The sequence below is a fragment of the Primulina eburnea genome, unplaced genomic scaffold, assembly GCF_022965805.1.
Source record: "Primulina eburnea isolate SZY01 unplaced genomic scaffold, ASM2296580v1 ctg739_ERROPOS11973397, whole genome shotgun sequence".
In the NCBI taxonomy this organism is placed as follows: domain Eukaryota; kingdom Viridiplantae; phylum Streptophyta; class Magnoliopsida; order Lamiales; family Gesneriaceae; genus Primulina; species Primulina eburnea.
The window spans coordinates 3,836,987-3,857,773 of record NW_027331510.1 but is presented as its reverse complement, the minus strand read 5'-3'; the positions used below and the strand labels follow the sequence as shown (position 1 = coordinate 3,857,773).

The 20,787-nt window shown below is 34.8% G+C and overlaps 3 protein-coding genes across 3 annotated transcripts; all 3 read right to left on the bottom strand.

Moving 5' to 3' along the window:
• Positions 1–580: 580 nt before the first annotated feature.
• LOC140822188 (peptide-N(4)-(N-acetyl-beta-glucosaminyl)asparagine amidase) lies at positions 581–10,569 on the bottom strand. The gene is given in 18 exon segments (XM_073182926.1): positions 581–863; positions 957–1,091; positions 1,973–2,075; positions 3,280–3,340; positions 3,454–4,206; positions 4,314–4,401; positions 4,543–4,602; positions 4,683–4,738; positions 5,891–5,977; positions 6,043–6,097; positions 6,509–6,622; positions 7,385–7,467; positions 8,244–8,330; positions 8,570–8,629; positions 8,631–8,669; positions 9,323–9,490; positions 10,218–10,271; positions 10,368–10,569. Coding segments are annotated over 18 exon segments (2,184 nt in total). The 5' UTR covers positions 10,446–10,569; the 3' UTR covers positions 581–760.
• A 2,338-nt stretch (positions 10,570–12,907) lies between these two features.
• On the bottom strand, positions 12,908–16,969 carry LOC140821731 (light-inducible protein CPRF2-like). The gene is made up of 6 exons (XM_073182292.1): positions 16,573–16,969; positions 15,878–15,977; positions 14,844–15,054; positions 14,161–14,236; positions 13,967–14,092; positions 12,908–13,475 (listed from the first exon to the last, which is right to left on the bottom strand). Exons 1-6 carry the CDS (start codon positions 16,930–16,932, stop codon positions 13,074–13,076), a joined length of 1,275 nt encoding a protein of 424 aa, XP_073038393.1. The 5' UTR covers positions 16,933–16,969; the 3' UTR covers positions 12,908–13,073.
• Positions 16,970–17,579: 610 nt separating this feature from the next.
• LOC140822143 (prefoldin subunit 4-like) lies at positions 17,580–20,325 on the bottom strand. Its single transcript, XM_073182893.1, has 3 exons — positions 20,166–20,325; positions 19,958–20,074; positions 17,580–18,099 (listed from the first exon to the last, which is right to left on the bottom strand). The coding sequence occupies exons 1-3, from the start codon at positions 20,172–20,174 to the stop codon at positions 17,839–17,841; spliced, it is 387 nt and encodes a 128-aa protein (XP_073038994.1). The 5' UTR covers positions 20,175–20,325; the 3' UTR covers positions 17,580–17,838.
• Between the last annotated feature and the right edge of the window lie 462 nt (positions 20,326–20,787).

Here is a 20,787-nt window from a genome sequence, read left to right as displayed (position 1 = left end):
ATTTTGCTATGTAACATTGACGTATATTCTGACACATCAATACTCTCGACGAACAAAACTAAATTCTAAAAGTCAAAATATACATAACTAAAATTTGATGACATAAAAATCCAAAGTATAAAAAAAAACCAAATACATAAAATAAAAAATACAATTTTCCTAATAATAAACATATATAACAAAATATTTAAATTATATATATTAGGTGTATCGTTGATTGAATAGAATAGAGAAAATAAATAATAAAAAATGCAACAATTTACGGAGTTTCGAACTTTATATTAGAGACAGGCATCTTTCCTTCAAACCAGGAGCCTCGTACCTAGTGTAATTGAAAATTCGAACCGATGCCTATACTGGTAAACAATGGCACCTGGGTTATTTATGACCTTTAGATCTACTACACTGAGACATTGGTATTTGATTGTTCGAACTTCAAAGTAAAACATGAGTGTTGTAGCCAGAAGATCCAACTGCGGACTGTAATACGATCATTAACGAGCAATCACAAACTACTTTAAAAATGGAGTTTAAACAGGAGAAATGTATGACGGAATATGAAAATGGAATGGAAACGTACCATTTGAAAAAGACTGCCATTATTTTGTTTTTAATAGCGGAAAATGAAAACATTTCCCATAAATAAAGCTTGGTGAGGCTAGAATACAGAGAATAGTTACACAAGCACATCAATGTTTTTACATTTCAAATGGTTGCTTATAAGTAAGAATTACACTAATATCTTGGGAGATCTTACAGATCATTTCACTCCAGTAATAGCATCTGTCCTCGCATACAAGTCGATGCTACCAATTTGGAACTTTGAAGTTGATTTTGCATCTCGTACCGCAATAAATCTAAACCTGCATTTTTTTAATAATCGATTAAAATCAGTTAAGAACATCGATAACTTCACCTGAATCAAGTCACAATAGTTTCCGAGCATCACATTTAACCTGAAAGCATTTGCCAAGAATGTTGGCGACCTGATCTCATATGTTTTCCGCTGGTAGCGCTTGACAAACTCCTGTGAAGTTTGCTCATCCAGAATGTTCCAGCTAGTACCTCCATCTGCGCTACCTTCTATGACCCTGTGAGAATAATTTAATTTGATGATCAACTTCCATTTTTTCCCCTTTTTGGGCAAACTACCAGACGGGTTTGAGGAAAACCTCAACATGTACCCTTGGGAGGAGATAAATCTGAGTAGCATGAATCGAAATGAATAGAAAACAAAAGTTTTATATCATAAATAAAGAGATGGGTCTTCCACCAAGGCCAAATCTGAAAACCTACCATTAGACAGCAAGATCGCGGTGGCAGAACATACAAAAATGTCAAGCAAACGGCTTGGCCGGGACGTTCAACACGTGGCGAATAAACATTTATAAACAAATAAACAATGGCATAAACTAATTCTGCAACATGGTTTCTTCACCGTAAACATGCATCAATTATCACGAAGTAAATGACAAAGTATCAGAATCTTGACCCGAGCGATAGACACGATGATCATTTTATATGATCATATAAAAAAGTTAAAAAAGACCGAATGATGCAATAATGTGAATGCGGCAATACAACATTTTTCTCTAATTGGTCATGTAAACTATGTTCGAATGTAAAATAAACCATAATGGTACCCACATATGGACTTTAGAAAAGGTCAATTGTTTTAAATGTGTTTTTGATTATTTTGACTCACCACGTCGAGGAAAAATAAACACGTGTTATTAAGCAACATGAGTTTGCATTTATATAATGATACGACATTCCAAAAGTTTCTGGATTTAATAATATTTTTATTTTTATAAAAGAAATTATTTGAGATTTCAGAGAGAAAAATTTCAGGAGTGGTGCCTCCAAGATATACAGTTTGAAAAGTAGCATAATATGCACACAACACTTACCACATGAAAGCCAAACATTTGTTTGTGAGCAATAAAAATTCAAAATATAAAAAACATCATACCAGTCCTTTGGATCTCTCTCTGGAGCATCATTGGCTGACATTAACTCATAAGCAACTAGCTCATGCCTTTGGTTATCAAACGTTTTATACGTGATCCAACAACCTATAAGACCAAACAATGTTATGACTCGATTCAGTTCTGTCGGGTCAATAAAATAAGTCTATATCTGACATCCTAAATAATTTAAGTATCCAATGCTCTTAATATTTTTAAGGAGAACGGGAGAGTAGGAAAGGAAGTACTGGCATTTAGTCATCCCATATGCTAAATCAAGTAGAGTGTCAATAAAAAAACAAACAAAACAAAACAAAAAAAGAAGCAGAGTGTCATTTGGAATTTTGGACAAATTCTAGTTGGAGAAGGTTGTGATATCTTGATAAGTTAGCATTGTTTTGACCCAAAACTGAAGGATGTCATTCACAAAGGTTATTCACCAAGGTTAGAAAGGAACATTACATGTCCAAATGTCCATAAATTTCAAAATATTGCTGAGCATAAAAATATCATTCGTTGACTGAAGATAAAAGTAAAAGTACTGGTTAAGTTCTTCATCTAGTGTTTGAAAAGAACATGAACACTCAAGTACAGTACATTCTAATTCTCTTCTGACATAAAGTTAACCTTCATAGTTACTTAGAATATGGTCATCAAACATAACAAGAGTTATAAACTTATTTCAAAGGTTCGTATGACCAGTCAGTAAGAAAGTTTCTCCAACCAGTTACTAGTTGAAATAGTTCAAAAATAACTCCGAACTACTTGAGTAAAGATGACCCTACTTTATTATCATTCCTAAGTGCCAACTAATGAAAATAATAAAGATGGAAAATAAGAGCAATCAAACATTCCCTTATTTTGCCATGTATAAGAAATATACTACCAATGTCGAGAAACCAAGGAGAAAATATTTAGATAATTATAACATTTTTTCTAATGAAAACTAAAGAGAAGAAAAGTATTGCTTTTAAGTTGGGAGACAAACTATGTTTAGAACACAAGATTCATATCTATAACCTATACCCCTTCCATTCCCAATAAATTTCCAATTTAAATGTGTGCAGCGTTTGAGATGAAAGTAAATAATGTGAAGCTTCAAGATATTTGTAGATTGAGTACGAACTTCTATAGCAGAAATGCTTTTTGTGCATGTTTTTATATAGTTGTAATGTGTACGTTATTTGGAACATCCCAAATAAAAAAATGTGGTATTGAAAAAGGAACTGAGGAATTACAGTTACTCAGTTACTGGTGAGATATTATGTCAAAATTGGAAATCCAAAATATCCAAGGAAACTGCTTCAAATACCTGTTGCACCATTTGGTTCTTCCCACTTGGACATGCGAATTCCATCAAATGCAGATGTGGCCTTATTGATTGCAATTCATGATAGAAATTCTCTTTTAGAACGTGAACAAAAATGGTTGGCAATAATGAATTATAGAGGAAACCACTTGGAAATTGCAAGTCAAAGTTACTTACTATTCCGAAAGGGAGCTCCTCGCCGCTTGCAAGCACGGAACCAGAGCATATTCTGTTCAACTTCAGAAGTGGCCAATGTAGAGACTTGTTCAATGTTTCACAATTATTAACATTAAGGATTAAATCATCCAGCGCATGAAAGATAACTGGGAGTGCCAGGGATGTTTTAACTGGATCAGAAGCTATACATAAATCAGTAGTTCCATCGACAACCTCTTCAGTCTTCAATGAGAGGGCATCAAACAATTTACCAAAAGAGGGAAGCATCTTACAGAACAATGAATTAGTCGACCATGGATTTATCTTAGTTCTCCTGATTCTGAAAGAGGAGTTCTTCAGACTAATCAAAATTCTTTTGAATGTTTCAAGGTTTTCAGTTGCTCTAAATTTGTTCGATGCATGCTCTGCTAACTGATAAATGACAGGTGAAAATGCATTGTATATCTTTGTCACGTGCTCATCTACGCATCTACGAACTGGACAGGACGAAGAACTCATAGAACAACGGTTGTCAGAGACAAATTCTGCTCTTGATAAGCGCCAAGCTTTATCCCCACTTTGTCTTCCGGGAAGTGAGACTGAAGCATCATCTATAGAAAACAAGTTCCTCTCAAGTTCTTCTGCTTCACTCTTGTCACTATCATCAAGCTTTAAGCGCATCTCAGAAGCAAGGTTCCGACGAAGTTCTCCTGTTATATTGCTTAAAATTGCTGCCAACGTTGGCTCAGTAGTTAGAACTCTTCTAGACAATACCTGAATAAAGATGCATCAGAACTCAAACTCTCTACACAGATTTTATACGGATATCTCGGGAAGAAATAAGGTCCAATTGATAAATCAAAAGTTGTAATATTTTATACCTTGTGCCACTTTCTAGTGTATCGCTTGGTGACATCATAGACACCATTTCTAGATAGGGCGAATACATAGCTCAATTCCTTATTCCACCTTCAAAATAAAGTTGAAAGATTCAGAATCTATATGGTTCAATGACCATCATTTAAAATTACTTGATCCAAAGATCATTACAAAATGTGTTTTGTAATCCAAACCCATAAAGATTCTGTGAGAAGCAACTAAAGCTAGTACCCTTTCTCATATAGTAGTGGATTGTCATAAATTCCTTCACATGGATCAAGATGCATCCATCTGCACAAGTTCATATTATTTAACATTCGAATAGAAGGAATATCATATACAATAACAATGGGGAACGATCCAATTTTTGCCTTCCCAAAAACGGAGAGAAGCACTCAGTCCAAAGATGATCTGTGAAATCCAAGATCTGCAAACATCAGAAAAACACAAAAGCCTGTTTTTGGGAAACTTTTGTATCAATATCTCAAAAAGAATTTCTTTATATAACTCAAATAGACTAGAATAATGATGTCAGTATTTATACAAAAGTTTGGACCATACAAAGTACCAACAATATTTAATACAGAGAAGATTTCTACGCAAACTCATTTCACCACATTTCCCATCCAAAAAGTCCAAGTAAAATTTTCAACACCACAAATCTAGTCCACCAAAATTTCTATCCAAACAAACTCATTAATTCAAAATAAAATATTTTCTTCTTAGGTTACATTTTGCTCGATTATGTAATAATTATGAATAATAACCTAATTTTTAATAGAAAAGTAAATATGCTATTTTTACGTTTATTTAATAGAAAAATAAATAACCTAATCATTATTATCTTGCATTTCATCTTAGATTTGCTCTCTGTACTTTCAAAACATGCTTAAAATGTGTCTAGAGCCTCTAAAGCACACCAAATTTGGAGCTTCAGTGTAAAGGCACGTGCTGCATGGAATGACTATGCCTAAGCTTGTGTATTTATTAAATTAAATTAATAATAAGAAAAGAACTAGTATCTTGACTAATGAACCTGCTAAATCACAGTAGTTGTCTTAGCCTGAATTTAGAGAAAACCAAATTTTTTGGATAACTTTGAAACTCTAATATACATAATGACTGAATAGAATACATTTAGATACCATAAGAAGCACACGACCTATGAGATGAGTTCACATTTCAGGGACACCCCAACTCATTGAAAAATTAAAAGAGGGTTCATATGTCATGAGTAGAAGGATCATAATAGTTCACAATAGTAATTGCATTCAACATCAGATTCATAGTACTTATTTGTAAAATTTGATAGTTGTATTGAATCATTAACAATCTAATTAAAATGAACTCAATTGGGGAATTATAATGGCTAGTAGTAATTGATAACTAATTTTGCATCATCAATAAAGTTTAGAGTGGATACCGGAACTAGGATATATTTATGCTTGCTTAGGTGTTGAGTCATTCTCAAGAACTTGCCAACATGAACATGCACACACGTGTGTGTAAGGCTTCTCCAAAGAGGCTTATGAAGTTCTCCATTAAAAGAGCTTATTAATTTATCACATAGAGAACTTACCAACCGAGAATCATAGCCAAACGCTCGACAATATAGTGTGAAACAATTAGCCCACTCACCACATCTCCCCTTTCTCGTCTCTAGAAGCTGCAAAAGAACAACTTTGAACAAATTCGTGACTCAAAAACTTCTCAGAGACTGAAATATCATACCTTCAATGGATCACTATATCTAGGGAAGCGGGTGATGGTGGAGCATGACTTGCAGCTGTAGATATTGACAACAATGTCAAAAGAAAAAAAATACATGCATATGTTCAATATCAAAGTCCAATCAGTTTTAGTGAAGGCTCATAAAGAAAATTCAAAACAAAATAATTACAATAATAGCTCATCATTTTCAAGAATAATCATGGATGTTGTACGCATACTCAAACGCTGAGAGAAAAGGTCACAAAAAAATGGAATGTCTCAACTATATCAGGTGTAATGACTTTAATTGACCAGCAACAAAACATAGTGGAGTACCATAACAAGGAAAGAATTAAACAGCGTGGGTTTTACCAAAGTAATATATGATGGGCACTTGGCATCTGGGGATGTCAAGTTTCTATGGCAAACCATTACACAACTGATAAAAGGACGAAAAAATAGTTTTAAAAAAATCACTGAGAACTACCGGTAAATTTCAACTCTAGATGCTCTGAATTGTAATTCCAAATGATTTGAAGTGCCCATTCCCTGATTGATTGTGTCATTGTTGCAACTGTCACATGGAGGAGCATTTACCCACCTAGAGCCATCAAACTTGAAAATCAATGTATTTTTCTAGTAAGTTGCTAATGTATTATTAAGAGATGTGCATGAATGATAATAGAAACAAAAAGTACAACAAAATCTGAAAATAATTTAATAAATAACTGGCAACGATAAAATTTTAATTGACAAGAACTATTTGACAAGATATTAACTCTTGCAGAATATGTTTGCAGGGCACACTCACTACGTTTGGCATGAACTATCACTTTGGCAAAAACAAGTTCCAAGGTTGCAAAGTGGATGGAAGGTCAATTTAATTTTTATATTTTATTTGTTTTTTCCCCTTAATACCAACTCCCGATATCACCTCTTCTTTAATTAAAAACTGATGTTTGCAGTTAGCGTATAAGACATACAGGAGATGGGACTAAATCGAGACCTTTATACTAATAAACATTGTGGTAACTGGGCAAAAATTATATTTCCTTAAACTGACATCCACTTTCAAACACTCGTCTAGAAAAGCTAATTTGCCTTAAAAGTTCATAAATAATCAGTGATCAATTCTTAAATTTGTTGATTCCAACTATTTCCACTATGCAAGATGGGAAACATTTCCATGAAAAAAGATGCATCATATATTTGAAATATGGTTCATGAAAAAACAGTTCCTGTCGTATCACCAAATATTACACTGCAAGTGCAAACAATGCTAATAAATCTAATATTGTCTTTCATGGTATGCATAATTATTGGCTCATTCATTCATTGTCACACAAGAGCAGAGGGCTTAGACCTGAAAGATTGCTTGAACCAGAAGAGCAGCTGCAGCAGGAATGCATGATCAAGTTCATCTTTAGTAGGACTGAAGTTTCCTTCCTTAATTAAAGTAGACGGATACAGATTCCAACTATCAAATCGGATATAGAAACGCCAACAAAAAGAAAAACATATCTAAATTCCACAATAATTATAGATTTTTAGAATCATAATCCATCGAATTATACATATTTTTGAAACAATTTTCATCTCTCAAATGTCAACTGCCTGAATCCACGATGATAATATCTATTATCTACCACCGCAAATATGGATGTACTTCAGTCAAAAGTTGCACCTAAAATATAAAGTGAGTAAACTCAGTTCACCAGAGTCACCCAAAAATGGTCGAAGTTAAATTACTGTGAACTGGAAGTTTCTTTCTAGACCTAGTAGACAATAGTCCTTAACTTTGTCCACATAAAAAGGGGTGTGAGTCACATACTGATCCCTCTACACACCATCAAAAAATAGAAAAGGCGCTCTCACATCTAATAAACCCATAATAAAAACCTAACGACCAAAAGGAGTTTGACACCTTATATCATATGGGTGGCTTTCAAGGGCCCAATTAAGAGAGCTCTAGAAAGTCAATAGGACATCTTCTAATGCTTAAGAACGCTTTGTAATCCTTGTTTAATGATTCGAGTCCTTAATGTAATCAAAGCAAGGATGTCCATTTAACTGATTTTGAGTTACCCATAATGTTAAAATAAACACTATTTCTCATCAAAACAGTAGTGCTTCAAGGTTTAAATTTCTGAGCTCTATATATTTTCTCGAATTGAATTTCTGTCAGAATATACCAAACTAGAGATTGAAGATAGGAAACTTACCCTGGCCAATGCAACCTCTGCTTTCTCCTCAAGTTTGTCCACAGGTACCGTCTTTCTAGCTGCCTCCTGTCGATGCAGCTCCTCATACTGTGCCATAATAATACCAACTTACATGGATGTGTTGTTAAACTCGTTAAATATAATGAAAATAAACCACATCACCAAAACAATTTACATAGCAGCAAAGAAAAACCACAAAATTTATACCTCTGTATTTTTTAATCAGTCCTATTACTCATCATGAGAATTAAAATAAGAAGGAAAGGAGATTAAATTGTTGGAGGATAAAGATCAAATATATAAATGGAACAAACAAGCATTCTTACCATTAAAACTTGGTCAACATAGGGCCGAAGCTTCTGCTCGACTTGTGTTGTATTTTCACATTGAAATAAAATGTTGCATCATTAACGTGTCTTCTTCTGCCTGCAAATTCCATATTATTCTTTATAGTTCTTCAACAGATATACAACTCATTCAAAATTTTATCTGGCTCACAGAATAATTAAGAGAAAATAAGATAGAATATATGCAGTTTATATTTCTCCAACACTTGCAGTTGATGCAGTGCTCTCCCTCCTATGCTTCGGTTGTAGTAATACAATTGTCAATATTACCTCGTGATCAAGAATCAATTAGTTTAAGATTAAGATTTTAATTGAACATCGGTAGGAAATTAAAAATAAACGAACCTCTAAATAGAAACAAGAAAAAGAGCATCCACTTAGTTCACAGTTCAGTTTCTAAACCAAAATTAACGGGATTCACCTAAAATAACAACTTTCTAAGGCAAGAAAGAGTCATACCCTATAGGTAAAGGGAATGCAAAACCATAACACAGTACAGAAAATTCCTCGCCAGGAATCATTTCTCATTATTTTAAATTTTAATCTCAAAACAACGGTGGGTAAATTTCACTCACGCCTGTAGTATTACTTCGCTAAATGTTGTTAACATAATCTTTCACTAAGTTGTCAAGAAGATACCACTTTAACCACATCATGGATGATAGGATGAAAAGTAATAATCTGATGATGAGAGCATAAATAACTAACTAACTCAATATTAATTGCAAGAACCTGTAGCATACGAGCCAATTCTTCGTCAGACTTCTCGAAATCTACAGCTGGCTTTTCCATCTCTTTGGTTTCTTTAGAGTCATCAAATGATGCCAATCGTAACTTATCAGAAATCATATCGAGATCAGAATCATCCAACACAACACGATCATTGTCACCTCCCCATATCTAAGCCATCCATTAAGTTCTCACCAATCAACAAAAACTTCAATATGTTTATGCTCGAGCAATACATAAAATTGCATGTTTAACATTTGAGCGCAAAACACCACTTTTATATAGACTCACACGCACATGATTTGACTTCTATGTAGCCCCCTATGGATGATAAGAATTCAAATTTTCCAACAGAGGAAGTCGGGTACATCGGTTGACGTGCATAAGACAAATCAAAGAAAATTACAAAGAGTCTGACATGTGAATGCGCTGTGTATAATGTATTAAATATTTTACATCCACCCACAAAATGCTAAACTGGCTAAAATATTGAGGCTCTCTTCAATATTGCATTGAAATGAACAACCATTCACAAAGGTTAACAACAAATGAGCACAACGATAATTGGAGGAAACCACTCCAAATTTCAATCAAAATTATTATAAAAGGCACAATAATCATTCCAAATATCTATATGATCTTGTAACTAAATAAAAAACAAATCTTGATTCTTCAAAAGAATTGAAACATAACGGAATTTGAAGTGTTGAACTTGAAGCAACGGGGTTTCGTGGCGTATGAGAAATATGACAATCAAATAAATGCAGTATACACTTTAACAGGGTGCGGCCAATTTCAGATGTAATTCAGAGATGAGATCATGGGAATTTTCATTCCCAAAATTATTCAGCAAATCTATAACCTCGCATTTTTGGCAGAATTAAAAAGGATCTAGAACCTTTTGCTCAGCCGGAGGAATGGATGTAAGAGAGAAGAGCTGGAACTTGAGAACCTGAAAACGCAATCAAACGAAACAGCAAAAAAAAAACGTTTGAGATCATTAAACCGAAAGAGACTAAAAATCGAAGCAGGAAATGAAGAAAAGAACTTCGAATCCATCATCTGTATCGTAATCTATATCGAAGGCCGAATCTCCGTGTTGAACAACAAATTTGCGAGCCACCATTTTTGCCGATTCTTTCTTCCTCTCGACCTCTGTGCTTCACTTTCTGAAATTGCTAAACTCGGCCTTCTAAACAGTAAAAACGATAATTATTAACGAAAATTTTATTTTATTTTCCCTCTAAAAAAAGTTATTTTTGGATTATTCCGCAAGACCCATGAACTATGTTTAATATTAATTAGACCCTCACTCTTCTACTTATTATTGTTTTCACCTCTAAAACTTGGCTAATAGGAACAATTTTGCAAGGCGTTGTTTGGTACCAAGAATAAGATTCAATGTCATTACATCGTCCTGCATTTGACTCACGTTTTAAAACAATCGAAGTTGAAAAAAATAGTTATGTTATCAATATCTTTCAAATTATCATATTAGCATTCACAATCTCATTTCACTAGACATGTCAAAACGTGTTAGATATGCTGAATTAGCCCATCCCTACCATATAAAAATAGGTGATTTGAGTAATCAATTTTTCTGTTCGCTTCGCCCCACCTAATTTGACAGTTAAAGTTGTCAAACCGACCGCATCCGCCACCCTGTATAATGGTAGGTTGCGGCGGATTACAAGTCACCTCGTGTTGCTAGCTCGTATTAACACTATTATTTCTCTAGTACTCCATGCAATGCACTTCGAATTTGTTTGTCATCGAATTAATTGGTCTTGCAATCGAAATATCTTCGTTGAAGAAATGACAGATTTTGGCACTAAACAGGATTCGCACCTATGCAAACCAAGAATATTTGTTCATGAAAATTAATTTGAAGTAAAGAACAAAAAGACTACTTCAAAGCATTAAATTGTATTTATATATATGGCTGGATTGCATTACATTAAAATGAAATTTCCATTATACATATATGTTATCATTTTATTTTCGTTAGCATATTCAGTGATTATTTTGGCTGTAATTCGTGTATTTAGTTACAAAAGGAAGGACATTAATAGAATTTTTAGGAGATGCTTAATATCTTTGTCAAAGCAATTTTCAATTCCAATTCCGACTAAAAAAATACATTACAGATAAAAAAAATTAGGATTTAGGATCAATGTAATTCAAAAAAGATGCTTTAATTTGCTGGAGTGCTATCGATCTCTTCCGACCATATAAAAATCTGATTACCGAGTAAGATACTGCCAATATAATGATTATAGCGAAATCCTAATTGAGAAATTTAATTATTTTTGTCATATGCATGCTACTCAGATCTCTCAAAGGTAAACATATTATTTTATATAATTTTGTAGGTTTATAGTAAGGGGAAAGAAAAAATAGCCCAAAAATGCTGGAACAAGCTTAAACAAAATAGTGTTTCTAAAACCTAATTGATCATTGAAATTTCAATATGATTCAAGTGATCGAACTAAGTCTCTTAGAAGGATTGAGATGACAACGATCAACGTCAGATGGGTGGAAAGGGTGAAAACCCAAATGAAGATATGAATTGTATTTTCATGATTCGGATAATTTTGACATGAACTGCAGTTGGTAATATTCAAGAGTTGAGGAGAGTGCTCATTATAATTTATGGGTTGTCACTATCAGCAGAAATGTGCAAGAGTGTTGTTCCGCTATAGAAATATTGACATTTGAGCATGTCTGAAAAACAAGAAAAGATGTTTTAGACGAACCAGATATTGCAGTTATTCAACACTTCGAACATTATTCCATACAAGAATGGATCTATCTCCACATAAATTTTATGGCTTCCACATCTAGCCATCCTATATACAACATTACATAACCATCTGTGGTAAAATCCACAGTTATCAAACCACTTTTAGTACAAAATTTGTTCATGCAAACCACAAGAAGTTGTCACTTGCCAGGGTAACCATAAATTTATGTGGTTGAACTTCAATTAGAAGAGTACATTAAAAAGTTTTGAAAAAGACTACTACTTTTGATCCAGTTTACATAAGAAATTAAGAACCAGCAATAATCATAAAAAATCAGGTTTATCATGCCACCAACTGTATAAGAACTTGGACTATTGGAATGTAATGATTATTTTCCACGGATTTAAAGATTGGAACTTGCACCTAACTCAACTCCAAAAGCTAGCTCAAGGGGAGAGGATTGTCCAAGGCCATATATGCAACTCCCAGATTATTTATCCAACCGATGTGAGACAATTAACACACCCCTCTCACGTCCCAGAAATGAACATCTAGAGCGTGGAGTTTACAAATGATCCAATTATGGGCAGAACTGGTGGTCTAATTATAGACACTCCAACACATAACGGTGAAAATCGGGCTTTGATATCATGTTAAGATTGGAACTTAAACCTAACTCAACCTCAAAAGTTAGCTCAAAGGGAGAGGATTGTCCAAGTCCATATATGCAACTCTCAGATTATTTATCTAACCGATGTGGGACAATTAACAGTTCTCGCCATTTTTTCTACTAATAAAGAACGCAAACAATACAATGAACCACAGCAAGTAAAAAGATACCACCTTCTAAGAAACTTACAACTTTGAATGAGTTGCATCAGTCACTTCACATACAAAAGGTTGGAAGACAAGAATGAGTTTTGTCCCAAAGAATTTATACATAAATGTAACTTCGGTTGCACAAATGGATTAATCATGAAAGACCTTGAGTCAAGATCTTCAACAAAGCTTCATTTCTCTCCAGTGCCCTGAGTTCCAGAGGAACCGGCTCCTCCCCAACGAATCCGCTTCTGCAGATGTTCCAAGCTAGCCACTCTCTGCATAGAAACGCTTCTTCCAATCTTGTTTGCCCCAACTGCTTCTGCTGCACTCTGTCGTGAATTCTCCACCACCGGATTATCCATCGAACCATTTTGAATTCTAAGATCTTGAGCTGTTGTTAAATGATTGTTTGGAGGGGCATGATAGTAGTGTGGTTTTGGATCATCTTGCACTGGTACAGCCGCGTCAGCTGATGTGTCGGAAGGGCTACTCACAAAAGACGGCATGCCCATTGAAGAAATTTCAGACATGCCATGGAAAAGTGGATTCAATCCAGTAACTCTTTTAACGGTCTCTTCAGCCATTTTCACCTGTAAAAAGAATAGTAAGATGAAAGTGAAATGTACGTGTAGTTTAGTTAAGCCTTAAATCCCTGTAATAGAGAATTTCCACTAAAAGCAAATCCAATTACAAAAAATGAGTAAAAATGTCGAAAAATAAGGATCGAGGCCCTGAATTTGAGGTTCTTCTAAAATGCTAATTATCTAGGGAATAATTAATGCAGGGATGGCAGCTTCTGAGGTCGAGCCAAGTTGAAAAGCTTTTGAAGCGCCAAGGATTCTAGAAAATTTTATTTTTACAGGCTTCATATTTAGAAAAAAATATTCAATGCCGCACATTTAATGAATGTTCTAGAAAATTTACTATTCTGATAGCATTAGTTTACTCGCTGACAATGCCATGATAATTTATATTTGATTGCAATGTTATTTTATATTTCTTTCAAAAAATTAAGTAATCTCTAATTTAAAGGCTCTTATAGTATTTGAAATTGAGAAATCCATAGATATAATTAAGTAACCTTTGCCCTCAGAGTCTCAACGTCAGCTTTCAGAACTCTGTTGTCTACAGCTGCTTCATTATACTTCTGGCCAATATCCGTGAGGCGTTTCAGCAACGAGGAGTTTTCAACTCTTAACTGGCCGACCTAAGAAGGAGCAAGAAATTAATGGGAGGAGATTTTAAATATAGATTAAAAAAGAGAGGTGACTGTACTTGTGTCTCCAGCTCAGTCAAATGGGCCTGCTTCCTCCTTCTTGAGCGTCTAGCTGATTCTCGGTTTGAAAGCATTCTGAACAGCACAATAATTAAAATAATTAATGAACTGGGAGCTCGGTTTTTTGATCAGCTGATTTGAAACAATATGTTTTTATTCTCAAATAATCCGCACTAGGAATGGATCATTTTATAGGGCGACCAATATAGTTTCAACTTAACTTGGTAATTTTTGTGTATTTGATTTTTGGTTAGGTAATCAAGGACCTGCTAGCAAGCTCAGCTATGAGCTAACTATGATACGACCTTCAACATGCTTGAGATAAAAAAAATTCTAATAACTTAGCCGTTCTCATCCTGGTTCATAAATGAATCAAAAGTTCTTTTATAACTATTTTTAACATCTCGCCACTACTTGAAGAAGAACTATTAGATGGTTTTTTAATGAGCACCTCGAAATTAGAAAGTATTTAGAAATTCAGTTCCGCTGCCATGCCCAAAGTTCAAACATAATGCAACAAAAATATTTAATATACTAACAAACGGTTTTCTCAAACTTGCACATTTAAGCAGCAAAGCTATATTGGTGCAAACTCTAAAAGAAGAAGAGCTAAGGGAAAGCACAAATGAAATTCGACTTTATTTTTAAGTAAACCACCAAACAACAATAAAAGTAGGCTCACCTTCTTACGCGCTTCGCATCGGTAGGGTCCATATTCTGAGTTGTTTCAGTTTCTCCCTCGGCTTCATCATCATCTGATTGTTCCCCTGAAGACCCACTACTTGTTGACTTAACCTGGACCCCAGATTTCTTAGACGTTGAAGATGGGGCAGGTGCGCCAACCGGTCCACTGTCTTCCTTGTCACATAGCTTTGAAGAATCTTGTCCACTCGCTACAGAGGGCATACTTTTATCAAGTAGCAGATGAACAAATTGCCCAACAACTCAAAGACAATATTGTGCCATGTTGCATGAATTGGAGTAGTGATCTCAGATGCTTCATTCAGTAGTCAAACATTTAAACCTCATGATTACATTTTTTGACAGCATTTACATCTGATTTTCAAAACGTATTCAGATTCTCTAATTTTTTAGGCGCCAAAACAATGTGTGGATATCGGATGCAAGTGTGAATCTAGGTGTCGAACTTTGTATGAATATTGGATGCAAGCGTGAATCTAGATGCCAAACTTTGTGGCAATATTGGATGCACATTTGAATCTAGGTGCCGAACTTCATGATTTCTACTGCTTAAGTATTGAGATTGGGCTGAAAGGCACCTCCCGTTTCCATATTATATGCAAGTAGAGGAATTAATCACTTGGTGTCCGTAAGGCACTAGAAAACAAGTGCACAGGTAGTTTGGATATGTAAGCTGGAAGGTTTTTCCTTCATTTAGCTATGTTGATTAGACACCAGATAATTTCTGAATGACCAAATGACGATCTGAATCACATTCAATGCCGAAGCAGTATTCAAAGGACAATCTCACAAAATAGAATCATACCTCACAGTAATTTAAATAGACAACAGCCTCGATTTTACAAAACACCAACCAACTGAGAATCCTTATACACATTCCATATTCACGAAATGATTAACTAGTCCAAATACAGGTTAAAGTTTTTTAATAAAAGTATACACATCTCCACCAACATCATTGTACCTCCTTGCACATGGAATTATAAAACTCTGAGAGAACTATTTCATGCTGACCTTCGTGATTAACATGAGAACCCGGTTGGGATGCATTAAAGGCCTGAGAACTGTTGTAACGTCCTGTGATTGCAGATTCTTGAGCCTTGCCATTAGCGGCCTAAATAAATAAATCAATTTACGATGCAAAGTCCAATTTTTTTATTTCAAAAACTAAACATTAAAGTCATAGTACAGTGTTTTTCCATTTAAATTTGTTTGTGCTCTACCTTTATCCCATCTTAGATATTCTCAAAATTTGATTTTTGTGTATTCACAGCCAAATTTGACTGTAAGCAGATAAATGGAATATTATGCACGTGTTTGGATTAAAGATTTGGGGCTTTATGAATTTTAGATCCAAACACACTCATAATTTGGCTCCAATACACAGAAATCAAAATTTGAGAATATCTAAGAAGGTAGAACTGTAGTGCACAAACAAAGTTCAATGGAAAAGCAAGTGGCATAAAACTAACGGATTCAATTCTTAGCATCTTAACTACTTCCTGAGGATCGTATATAACTCGAGATTCACAAACTCATAAAGCCCCAAGATGTACAACAGACGGCTGTTAAGCAAATGGAATAAACGAGAAAATATAGTCAATGACCAGCTGAAATCAATTCATAAGCAACACATAAAACTCCTAAATCTTATTCTTTTAATAAAACAAAAGGGAAATAGATTAATAATTACGAAGGTGACGTCGTACCCGGGTCAAAGCTACGGCGGCGCACGCCAGCTCGAGGCGACTTTTAAGAAATGTCTGATACTCCTCCGAATCTACGGGAATATTGGGATTCGGGATCCCGTCTAAACTTTTATTGGATTTGATCTCGACAACATCGTCTTCTTTCGGATTGGGGGCAGCGGTGTGATCAGGCGCGGCGGACTCCTGCAGGAAACGCTGGAACGCCCATTCGGATGGGCTGCGATTCATCCGCATCGCCTCCGATGAGGATGACGCGGCGGCGGGGTGGTAGTGGTGCTCCTCATCGTGGAGGGAAATCGGCGGCTGGTGGGGGGACCAGAAGTGGTCAGCTATGTCATCTACGGAAAACACCCTATCCATGTCTCTCGGACTCTCCCCCTCCACCCTCTATCCTTAATATATATATATATATATTTTTAAAAAAAAAACTTCTTATTTTTATATTTTATTTATTTCACAAACATAAATAAATAACCATTTATAGACCACATTTTATTCATTTTCGACAATTTCAAAACGAGGCATTGTACTCCTGCTTAATATGAAGTGAGTTTTTTCCCCGCTGTATCTAAAATTTAAGAGAAATATTGAGTTCAAACTCAATTATAAATATCTACACTTTCAACTCAATAAAAAAATTAAAATAAATTTATAACAGTATTTGTCTAATATTTGTGAGATCATCTCATGTGTCAATTTTGTGATACGAATATCCGACTCGTATCAATAGTCAAAAATATCATTTTTTATGTCAACAATGTTGCTTCTCATGATAATTATAGATCGACTCAATTCATCTCACATATAAAAATCTATATTGCATGTCGTCTGAAGAATATAATACGTTATGTAGTTATCCCACGTATTTTAATATCTTCTTTATTATTATTATTTTTTGAAACCTTGAAATCTTCTTTATGTGAAGCAAATTTACCGAATGCTACTAGTCATACTCATTGTTAACATGATAATACTTATCTTGATGTGAGGGCTTATATAAAAAAATATGAATGAAAGGAACCTAAGAAAATAAATAAAAGTTATAGCCGCAACTAAGTCAAGACTTCAAATCTACTCGAGTCATCCAAAAATAAACGACAGGTATTGGTGGAGAAAGTAAAATTTGAAGTAAATGAGACATACAAGAATTCTCAAAGCTTTGGATTCAAACAAACACACATTGCGGCTAGGACTCCATACAACTTTCATGTTCCGAAGATCTTCATGAGGCCCGTGTAGCATGTGATAGGACACGAAGTACTCGACTCAATCCTCCTCGAGATTGATAGAATCCTTAAATTTCCCATACAAAATCCTCTTCAACTCTGCCATTTGTTTGATTATAAGTTCCTTCTCTGCCTCTAGTTTCTCCAAGTTGTTGCTGGTCACCTCTTTCATCTTCTCAATTCTGTCCTCGACTTCTTCTTTGGGCACATGCGCGAACACCTCCCCTATTTGGAATCGCACAATCTCCTCATCGGTGAGAATCAACTCATTGCTTGCATCCTCGAGATTTTCATTTGCTTCCTGGCAAAGATCGACACATATGGGGAATCAGAAACCCAAAGTGAACAACAACTGAGACTTGGGAACTTCGCCAAGATAAAACTCACTTGGGGTAGAAGTGCTATGAAACCAAAAATGAGTTGGCAGAACACTTTGTAAATGAACTACACGTAACCGAAATTAATTTTAATTTTTTTTAAGAAAATGCATCATTTGTTACATACAAAAAACATCGTATGAAACAATGTTCCTAGCACGTGATCGTACAAAACATTGCTCTCTCTCTCTCTCTCTCTCTCTCTCTCTCTCTCTCTCTCTCTCTCTCTCTCTCTCTCTCTCTCTCTCTCTCTCATCCTATATATCCTCACCAAAGCTTATTTCCCAATCCAAAAATTATGAGAATCGGATTACAAAATAACAAATCTAAAACAATATTGCCTGAATGCAAAACTAAACGCCACAGACATTGTGCTTTTTGGTCAAAGTCATCCGTTGGGGTAATTTTCTTTCTTTTCTTAATTCCTTTTCTTTCTTATCTTGATGGGCATTAGCTTATATGCCAAATGACGGTAAGAATGTGTTCAACAAATCATATATGAAGCCTTTCTCTAGCAAAGGTCACCGAGGTAGGGGCATAAGCTACCATTGACAAGATAAATGACAGCACCAGTTCTTACAGCTTTTAACAAAACCTTGATTAAATTCATATATGATTTGTTGAACATACTCATAATCATCCTGCAGAAGCTCTTATTTATTGGGTTATGTTTTTTTCGCAAAAGACCCAGGAGTATGGACTTATAAGAGACCCCACATGTAATGCACAACGGATATATTTGCAATTAAAGATCATGCTACTTCATCCTGTATTTATGTTCCCCACTATCCTCTTTCTAAGTTCCTAACTTTATGAAAATATTCCGAGGAAATAACTAGGCCATAACTAATAAGGAAAACCAATGTCTTAATGGGTAAGGCAGAAGTCAAGGAGAAAGACAGAAAGAGAATATAAAAAACCAACATTTTTTGTGATGCTGAAAGAGAATATAAAAACCCAACATTTTTTGGGATACACTAGTCCAGGGCTATGTAAAAAAGATGCCCAAAAATACAATGGTCGAACTCCTTCTGGGAAAAGATATTCCCGAACGGATTGTAACTTAAGAAAGAAACAGTATTCTATTTTATATTTACAATAACTAAAAGCTTATAAAGATACAGGACTATTACGACGACACAGTGAAACAAAGCTAGAACTTCAAAGTTCAATTCCAGGAGGGCATATGCTTGCGACCAACTATCAGACTGTCTAATCAAATACTGTTTGTTAGCCATAAAACAAATAGAATACCATACAATCACAACCAAGACATTTGTGCATTAAGAAAATGTTATATCCAGTGGAGTTTTTGTATAATAGTCTCTCCGAGTTTCAGAACTTCCTACAGAATGAATATGCATTCTTCCTGACAAGGATAATAAACAGACCAAGGTTATGAGCAAATACTTGTCTGCATCAAAGAGCCAGGAGCAAAATGTTACATCCAACTACATGTTTCTGGCCGTAAACAGGGGTAGAGGACGATAAGCTCCTTTAAATTCAAGAAAAAAAAATCACATTTTCTGTACAGTTTGTTAAAAACACAAGTTTCTACCACTCCCCTCCTTGGCCTCAGTCAAAAAATTATTAGGTGCACCTAAGACCAAAAGACTAATTTCAAATTGCGGGATTGGTCGAGTGATTCTAAAACTGGGCAAATTTAAAAAATTCAAATGCTAGCTCATAGACCTTTTTTATTCAATGTTTCCGATGAAATCCTAAAAATCGAATATACAACAGGATGAGCTAAGATAGATGAGAAATGAGAGTAAAAATAACCTTGGCAGTCCTGATTTCATCGTCCAACTCATGAAGCCGATTGTTCAATCTCCCAAACTTGTTGATATTCTGCTGATCTTCCCAGGTCACCTCCACTTCCGACCCTGAAGATCCAGCCTTTTTTTCATGATTTTACAAAAAAATCGTACTCAGTACAGACAAAAAAAAAAAAAGAATATGTGCGACCGATTTCAATGAATTCACTCACCTGCTGCATTCTTCGCCGGATTTAAACAGCTATCGCCCACGATCAGTAGGAGGTAATCGTTTGGGGACAAAAGGAACCTAGAAAAAGCAAACTTTTTGGGTTTTTGCTTTTGGCTACAATAATATTTTGCTTTCAAAAGTGTTTTCTTAAATTAAGATTTTTAAAATGTTTTAAATTCTCCTAAAAAGTAATAAAATGAAATAGCAAGAAAATCACTTATTATTTTTAACCTTTTTTTCTGAGTGTGGAGCAAGCCAATTGAGGGAAGACGGGAAAGTGCGTTAGATAAATTAAATTAAAATAGGAAACCGAAACGAATTTGTACAAATATAAAAAATCATATGAGACGGTCTCACTAATCAATTTTATAAGACCAATATCAATTTAGTGATAAATATGTTTATCTTGTTTTTTGGCATTTAACAACTAATCGTTGTTCATCCAAAAAAAGACTTTCCGAAAATCTAAACTTGCAGTGACGATATTTGTATGTACTAGCTGACACTGAACCTTTTATTCTATGTGCTTTGTTTCCTATTTTCTCTTTGAAGACCAGATACTTCATATTTGTTCTTTTGAGCTTGAGTATCAAGCCATGGCTTATTCTTATTTGTTTATGCTT

Bases quoted from the DNA above. Each gene is read 5' to 3' on its own strand.
- LOC140821731 (XM_073182292.1), bottom strand. From the start codon at position 16,932: ATGGATAGGGTGTTTTCCGTAGATGACATAGCTGACCACTTCTGGTCC. The intron at 15,978-16,572 runs GTACGACGTCAC...TTATTTATTTAG, and splicing joins CCGCCGTAGCTTTGACCCGG to GCCGCTAATGGCAAGGCTCA. The intron at 13,476-13,966 runs GTTACTTAATTA...TTCTTTTTACAG, and splicing joins TTGAGACTCTGAGGGCAAAG to GTGAAAATGGCTGAAGAGAC.
- LOC140822143 (XM_073182893.1), bottom strand. The intron at 18,100-19,957 runs GTTATTTTTACT...GATCTTTGCCAG, and splicing joins ATGAAATCAGGACTGCCAAG to GAAGCAAATGAAAATCTCGA.